This window comes from Zingiber officinale, chromosome 1B (genome assembly GCF_018446385.1).
Source record: "Zingiber officinale cultivar Zhangliang chromosome 1B, Zo_v1.1, whole genome shotgun sequence".
Classification (NCBI taxonomy): Eukaryota; Viridiplantae; Streptophyta; class Magnoliopsida; order Zingiberales; family Zingiberaceae; genus Zingiber; species Zingiber officinale.
Window position 1 is genome coordinate 61,370,561 of NC_055986.1, and position 8,711 is coordinate 61,379,271.

Below are 8,711 nucleotides of genomic sequence, written 5' to 3' on the forward strand. Positions count from 1 at the left end.
AATGAGTTAGACTTATTGGGTTATTAGATTAATGGTTAATCCAATATAATAATCCAACTCATTAAGAGGAATACAAATAGACAAAAATCCTTGGTATTCATAGGATGAATATAAATAGGTTTTTGTCATGAATTTTTCATTAAGAGATGGAAATGAGATGAAAAGTGTGACTTTTAAACTACCCTCTTCTTCCTCCTCCTTCCTCCTTCCTCCTTGGTCGATTCTTCAAGTTTGGTCGCACCATTCTTCTTGCTAGCACAAGAAGATGATTCTTCTCCAAAGGCTTCGTTCGTGTGGATACCGTAGAGGCGCGGACGTTTGATCGCGCTGAGATCTGGATCAAAAGAAAAGTTGCTGTCAGGATTGTAAAGGGCACGCAACAAAGGTATACCTCTCATGTAAAACTTAGTATATGATTGTTTTCTCCTTAGCATGGATCTTCTGAAGAGGATCTAATTAATTTTTCGCTACGCTTAAACATGTTTAGCGCGCTAGATTCCTACACGCTGGGGGCGAGTGATTTTACCTTTTTACGACATCATAACCCTGAGCACCGATCTAGGATTCAAATCTCGACAAAGCCGAGGTAAATGCCTCCCTTATGTGTTATTCACTATTCCAAAGGCTAATAGTCACTCGTGATTTACATCCTCCGTGTTGGTCCTGGGACGGATTGACGAAAACGCTGAGGATAAGCGCATTCGCCTTTTGCCACCATCATAACCCTGAGCAATCATAGCCCTGAGCACCTATAGCGTACTATTGATGCAGGTAATAAAATCGTGCATGACCTATTTTGGATTAAGTTAGAAGTGAGCCTTTAAGCTACTAGGTCATGAATAATTAGCATTCTCTACTCTGATTTTCTCGCATCTATGGCGTGAGATTCGTGTGGAGTCAATTGATGCTACACTTGAACAACGCCTTACTCAATGTTTAAGCTGATTTTATCAAGTCTACCGATCTTATTCCTAGCTGGATCAAACTCTCAACTGAGTTAAAGCTGGAGTTATGCATGACCTATTTGATCGCCTGTGGCATGTCAAATCTAAGCATTGAACAAGCACAAAAAGTTTCAGCGGTGTCCATATAAAAATTTGTGACTGAGAAACTTGTACATACGATACACTTCTGGGCATGGGAAGTTTCATGAAATAACTTCAGTAACTTTTTTCAAACTCTAGTTACTCTCAGTAAAAACTGAACTGACAAGTCTTTAATCAATAACTAAGCACAATTCAGAAGATTCAACAATGAAATCATTTTTCGGATGAATTAACATGAAAAAAAGGAGGGGGGAAATCACAATCACATTTAAATGTGACTACCTCACTCTCTTGATGCATGTTACCTTCTCAAAATCTGGAGTGGCATAGCCCTTCTCAATCTCCCAAGCGAGGTGGGACATTGAATTGAATGATGATTTTACCTCTTTCTCATTTGTAACTTCCCTGGGGAAAGGGATTCGCACTGAATATACTGCATTCTCTGAATATATAAACATATCAAAACCAAGACGGTCGACCCATATCAACTTGGTATCTGCCGCCTGCTAATATTGCAAAACCACAGCATTTAGCAACAGTTTTTTAATAACCTAAGGTCATATCTGCTTAAAGAAACTTCATATAGAATGAAACATTCGATAAATTAGCAACAGCTTAGGTTGGGAATATCATTGTGGCATGATATTCCCAACCTAAGCTGGGAATATCATTTAGGTTGGGAATATCATGCTCATACAAGTGTTGGACCAATTGAACAGACACATGGAGGTGCATAGCTTTGCTGTAACCATGTGAATAGGCATCCCTAGATCTCATTTGCATCCTGACCCTAACTTCCTTTTCAGTAACGGCTAGAGCATGAATTAGTAGTTTTCTCAGCAGAGCTTCCTCTCATATGAAACATACAAAAAGAATTGGGTTTGGAAAGAAAAATGGCCCTAAGAGAATGTCAAGTCAAAAGCATAGTTTGTAAGATAATGAGTACTCTGCCAACAGCTTGTTGTCCAACAACTTGCCAAAAGAGAAAGAAGAGTAAAGTTACATACTTCCTAGGTATTAAGAGGCAGTTCTAGACGAAAGGTGACCACCTAGGTAGAGGCCTATGTTGTCAATATTAGAATAGGGAAGAGAAGTACATTAAATTAAAAATTAATTAATATTATATAACAACAATATACAATTAATATTTACATTGCAACCAAGAAAATAGAAATTCACAACAAAACATAATCTTCAATTATTCACAGTGTAAATATAAATAACAAGAGAGCACTACAAATTTTAATCACAATTATGCTATATCCACCTAACCATTAGGTAAACCGGTCTCTTAACTAAAATGCTTAGATGGCTGCCTAGAACGCCTTTTAGAACAATGATTATTGCTAATGCATAGCTTGTGCCTAGTTGAAGTATCAACAGGGATGGGTTATGGATATCACCAATTCACTATTACAAAGTAATTTTCAAAACCTACTTTGGGTCCAGAAAACAGCAAAATTAGATGATCTTCATTTTCTTTGTTATATAATATCTACAATACTACAATGTAAAAGCTTCAGATTATGTCATTTAGCAATAATCTTAAAATGTAATAAAGTTACAGGAGGTTGCAGACGCTTTTGGATGTGCCCTATAATTGGCAACAATTTGGCAATGTTAAACTTTGCAAGCCTAAATGTAAAAAAATCTGAATGCAGAGAATCATCCAACCAATAAAAAGAATCTTGGGGAATAGACCAATGCATCTTTGTGAGCCCATACCTGAAATCCTGGTTCCACATAAACACTGTACAGTCGCAGTACATCTTCAGGATGTATCGAATTCATCTCATCAACAATTTTTTCAGCAAAATCGCGTAGAGGATCAGGTTCTGCATTTATATATTCCGAGGAGGCCACCCAGATACCATCCTAAACATTATAAGTGTTTTATGAATTAAAATTTTAAAATATGAATCACACAAGTCAAGAAAGTCTAATAGAAGGCTGCAGTGGCCAAAACACTACCAAACTGAAAGTACTGCAATGCAATATCAATAAAGCTTTAGATGTACTCCAAGTATAATTATTACAATGTACTACCATAATATAATTCCACATATATGAATGCTTAAGATTTCTGATGATTATAGCAATTACAAAGAGAAATCATGGTGAAGAATTCCAGGAATTTGATTACACAGTACCAAAGTGTCTATTTTCATCAAGACAACTAATATACAAGCCTGCAAACCTAAAGCATAATTACACATGCAATAAAAGCAGCGTAAAAGAGCAAAAATGCTACATAGAGAGTTATTTTAAGAAAGTTCAACATCAAAGCTCAGTAGAATAAACACAAAAAGATGATATAAAAATAAAACAAGATTACATGTGGTAAAATAAATAAGACTACAACTGCTACTACTACTAAGGAACCCAATATAGTTCAAAAAAGAATAATTGTTCAATGATGGAATCATGTAATCGTGTTGAAAAGTTCTACCAAGTTGATGACACTAAAGGGAAAAGCCTGCAAAGAAATAGTGTGATGGCATCTGCAAACAAGGGGAAAATTCCTATGAAGAAATAGCACATGCCTTGAACCTAATAGTCAGTTCGTTGAATACAGATGGCACTCCCAAACTATTTTGTAAGGTTGAAATAGGCACTATTTGGATGTGAAGGAGTTAATGGGCAAAATTATTAGGGTTTCTCCACTACAATGTCCCTTCTGCCCATGTTTGTCATTCATCAATGTAAAATTACAATGTACACCTAGTGATACATGGAATTTAGAATTGCACCCCTAGTATTTGCAACCAGGTTCTTAAAAGGAGGCAGGCAAGCTACTCAGGTCCATGGGTACCAATACAAAAAAAATTGAGGTTCTTCTTAAGATACCATGACTGGTTAGTATAGACATGCTGTAAATATGCTTGACTAAATCATTGAGTGAATTATCCGAAAGACACATAACCAGAGAGAAACTGGTCCATTGTATTAGATCATGAAACAGTTAAATAAGTTCAAGAAAATATCAAGGAATACTACATTCAAAGAAAAGTAATGCTTAGAGGAAACCCGGACAAACCAAACCCGTACCTCCTTCAGATCTTCAATTTGAAGCACCTTATCAACAGAAAATAGATAAATAAGTTCTTCCTCCAGTTCTTCTCCATATTTTTTCTCCCATTTTGCATGAAGTCTCTGAAAAATGAACACAATGATATGTGTTAGTAATTAGCCCTAATTGAAAAATCATGAGATGATTAGGCCTTTTGGGTTACTCATTGAGTTAGACTCAAATGAACCCACTCATTGGATTGAGTCCAATCCGAATTAGACACATTGGATTAATGGGTTAGACTCAATGGGTTAGACTTATTGGGTTATTGGGTTATTGGGTTAATGATTAATCTAATATAATAATCCAACCCATTAAGAGGAATACAAAGAGACAAAAACCCTTGGTGTTCATGGGATGAATATAAATAGGTTTTTGGAATGAATTTTTCATTAGTTGAGAAAGAGATGAAAAGTGTGACTCTTAATCTTCTCTCTTCTTCCTCCTTCTTCCTCCTTGGGTGATTTTTGCTCTTGGCCGAACCTCCATGAGTGGCTAGCACCATGAAGGTGGTTCTTCTCCAAAGGCTTCGTTCATGTGACGAACGAAGGATGTGTTCGTGTGGATACCGTAGAGGCGCGGACGCTTGATCACGTTGAGATCTGCATCCAAAGAAAAAGTTGCTGTCGGGATTGCGAAGGGCACGCAACAAAGGTATACCTCTCATGTAAAACTTAGTATATGATTGTTTTCTCCTTCGCATGAGAGAATCTAGTTAATTTTCCGTTGCACTTAAGCGTGTTTAGCGCGCTAGATTCTTACAATATGTGCTATAAGATATCGCGACATGTTTCTTATACACATACCATCATCTTTCAGAGTCAAAACTGGTTCACTACACTAATGCTCAAAAATAAAGCATACATAAAACATGGTTCCCTCAGTTTCCCACAATTTTTACACAATAAAACCCATTTCGCTTGAGTCATTAAGTTGCCAAGGTCATTTAGATATGTTTTCATTTACATTTTATGAACCTTCTATAGAGAGGAACATAACATAGAAAAAAAACTGGTTGACAAATGGAGAAAAAGATTGATGTTTTATTCTAGTGATAAGTGAAAAAAAATAAAGAATTTGCACGAATAGATTTTATGTCCTGTGACCATGTCATAAATTCAACTTTTAGTAAAAAATACACCACAAGTTGTTCATGAGCAAGTGTTGAAATATTATAGTCATCCAAATTCTGACTACTGAACAAACATAGAGTACACCAAAGGATATGAACTCAGATGAAAATCAGTTTTTTATGCACCTGAGACGATAACTCCTATCCTAAATTTATCATTCCCAATGATAGGAATAATGCTAATCATTCTACTCCTATGATTAATTATGATAGGGAATTATAATTACCTTAAGGAGAAATATATCATTGGGTTTGCTCAGCCTTCCCAGAAGTGTGCATTGTGGAGTCCGTGATCTCATTTGATCAAACTGCTCCAAAAGAATATCACCGTGTTACTTGGGAGATCCTTTTGTAGCGAAGGATTGACAACATTTTATAAAACTGCTTACTGCAACAAAGAACTACTAATTGACACTTCAATATCACACCACTAAACCGCTTATCAATCCAACATAGTAGGGATGCATACAAATTTTCCCTAAATTTGAAAACGCATATAGCATAACATGTGGAACTCATTAGTAGTACAAAATAATTTAAGATGAAACTAGAGATAGGAAAGAAATGGATGCAAGGTACAAGGATAATAGAAGGAGCCGAAGCAACCTGCTCCTAGGGTTTAAAGCAAACCCCACTCTTAGAAAAAAAAAAAAAAAAATCCAAATTGAACCTGAACATGGAAGCTGGATGGACCATCAGAAACGAAGAGCCTCTCGGGCCGGTTTAAGCACAGAGCAGGCGCTCCCTGGGAATCGACAACGAATCGGGCGCCGACGGAAAGGGGCCAACCGTCTGTGGACAGTGAGGAAAGGGTCCCGATGGAGGAGAGCTCGACGATTGTCCTGGATACCTCGGCAGGGGACGTCTTCGACCTGGAGTTGCCCCCGGCTACAGGAGGCACGTCGGTCGGCACGGAGAGAAGGGAGCATCTTGGGAAGGAAGCGGAGCGTCGGGAGGCGAGCCGGGGAGAGGGAAATTTTGAGAGGTAAAGAGCTGGGAGAGAAGAGGCAACGGGGAGAGAGAGGAGGGTAGGCATCGCATCAGGGCGTTGAAACGATTGAAAGGATAACGAAGACCATGTTAACATGATACACTTGATAAAATAATCTAAATATGATATAATCCAATTTAACTTACTTTATATAATTAATAAAATAATTTCGTAAGTGTTTTGTACAAGTTAACAATTATAATTCAAATACTTAAAAAAATTGAGGGGAATAATTTTGCACTTTTGGTAATAAAATGTTAAAAATATTAGATATACAACATTTTACCAAGCAACGTTCTTAGATTTTGCTTATTATTCAAATAGCATATTCATTTTCTAATTAATCAAGTCACTTATCTCCTTCCTTTTTACTATTCATAAAAAAAAAGCTCTGAACCCCAAAATTTAATCTCCTTTTTCGTCTTCGTAGAGTTTCACTTCTGGAGTGGGCCGGTAGCTTACTCTCCCATGTTGAATTTCATCTCGACGCGTGAGGTAGGGTCGTCGCTGACGAGGCTTCCACCATGACCAAGCACTATAAAAAAATAAAAGTTTTTGTGACGAAGTTTTGTGATGAATTTAAAAAAAAAAAAAATCATTAAAAAAAATTTTGCGATGGAAAAAATTTTATCATTAAAAAAATAATCCCCAAATTATGGGGCAAAAAAAATAAGATATTCATTGTAAATTTTGTGACAAATTTGATTTTCATCTCAAAATTAGTTAAAAATTTATAACAAAAAAATCGTTGCAAAATTTAGAAACGTTGATGAATTTTTTTCATCGTAGATTTCCCAATGAATTTTTAAATTCATTGTCGATTTTTACAATGAATACCTAAATTCGACGCCTATTTCTATGATGAACACCAAAATTTATTGCCAAAATATGCTATGAATCCCTAAAATTGTCACAAAATTTGTGACGAGCAACAAAATTTGTCACAAAAAATTATGATGAATCTGGAAATTTATTGTAGAAAACTATGACAAATCTAGAAATTTGTCGCAGAAAGCTATGATGAATTTGGAAATTTGTTGCAAATTTCTACAATGAATCTAGAAATTCGTCGTAAATTTTGTCACAGTTTTTTTACAGTACTTTACGATAGATTTGCGACAAAAAAATTTTGTCGCTAAATTCGTCGCAAAATGTAAAAAATATATCCAGAAATAACTATTTTCTGCATTATATCTGGTTAATAGAAAAAATATCTATCAAACCTGTTTTGCGAATAAATCCTTACCCATTCTATCCAATACATCATATCTAACAAAATCAAACTATACATTAAACAAATCACAATTCATACATCAAATCCAAACATCACAACATATCTAACATTTTACAAGAAGTTTTAAATCATCCATACATTAACAAATATATAAGATCCATACATCACCAAATCATAATGTTTCTATGTAGTAAGCACTTTCTTCTCCATCTTCTAATATTCTTTTTTTTCTTGTATCAAAATAAAAAAAACAAATAGTATTATTGATTACAAGAAAAAAATTACGCTGAACAAAAAAAAATTAATACTTACTTATTATGACATGATTTTTCATTTTGTTTCACCAATCCTATTTGAAAAAATTAACAGTATTAATAAAAAAATAAAATAGAAACATTCACAATTAAATAATTAATGCTTAAAAATATTAATTATGAGATAAATAATATTCATACAAGAAGATCCATCACCACCATCATCATTGTCGCCATCATCGTCGTCGCCACCATTGTCGTCGCCACCATTATCAACGAAACTTAAAGGAATATTACTTTAAATGGAACTTAACTAAAGATGTCTCATAATAAAATCTTGTTGTTGGTACATAACTCTCATTTTTTTCATCTCTAGCTCTCATTTCTTCATCTTTTTCTAATATTATGTCATTCAAATATGAAACCTCTTCAGGCAAGGTATTTATCTGAGTCATAATTGTTATTGGGGTGGAAAGGAACACGGGAAACTTTATGATTTTTACTTAAAGAACTCATTCATAATATCTTGTCTCCTTTCTATTCCCTACTACCCTCCAGCCATAAATCTAAATTACATGAACTCCTCTATGCTATCTTGAGCTTATAATATTTATCTTGTATTGTAATGACAAAATTAAAATAAATTTATTATAACAATAATTTAGAAACGCATATATTTTTAATTACCCCAAACCTTCATTGCTTTAGCTCTAGTCCCATTCTAAGACTTGTCTTCTTTTTTTGTAAAAGTTTTGGTGAAAGTTCCTATGAATGTTCCTTCCCCATATCTTTGGTCTAAAAAAATAGGATTAGAAATAATAACATAGTCACATATTAAAAAATTATTGGGAGAGTTAAAAAAATTATTAGGAGAGTTAAAAAATTACCATTCCGCGTCTATGTTCATTGATATTAATTGAACCTCCTACATATATCGCAGATAGTCTCCAAAATTCTAAAATTGATTTAATCTATTATGTTGAC

General features: G+C 34.7%; 1 protein-coding gene across 2 annotated transcripts; it reads right to left on the minus strand.

Moving 5' to 3' along the window:
• Positions 1-1,073: 1,073 nt before the first annotated feature.
• On the minus strand, positions 1,074-6,342 carry LOC121967518 (glutamyl-tRNA reductase-binding protein, chloroplastic-like). Of its 2 annotated transcripts, none has more exons than XM_042517815.1 (5): positions 5,919-6,342; positions 5,476-5,556; positions 4,095-4,199; positions 2,772-2,921; positions 1,074-1,549 (listed from the first exon to the last, which is right to left on the minus strand). In XM_042517815.1, exons 1-5 carry the CDS (start codon positions 6,333-6,335, stop codon positions 1,325-1,327), a joined length of 978 nt encoding a protein of 325 aa, XP_042373749.1. In that variant the 5' UTR covers positions 6,336-6,342; the 3' UTR covers positions 1,074-1,324. The 2 variants fall into 2 exon arrangements, with proteins under 2 accessions (XP_042373749.1, XP_042373739.1); XM_042517805.1 differs by having other exon boundaries at positions 1,074-1,552.
• Positions 6,343-8,711: the final 2,369 nt, after the last annotated feature.

Bases quoted from the DNA above. Each gene is read 5' to 3' on its own strand.
- LOC121967518 (XM_042517805.1), bottom strand. From the start codon at position 6,335: ATGTTAACATGGTCTTCGTTATCCTTTCAATCGTTTCAACGCCCTGAT. The intron at 2,922-4,094 runs GTACGGGTTTGG...TATAATGTTTAG, and splicing joins AAATTGAAGATCTGAAGGAG to GATGGTATCTGGGTGGCCTC. The intron at 1,553-2,771 runs GTATGGGCTCAC...TTGCAATATTAG, and splicing joins ATGTGGAACCAGGATTTCAG to CAGGCGGCAGATACCAAGTT.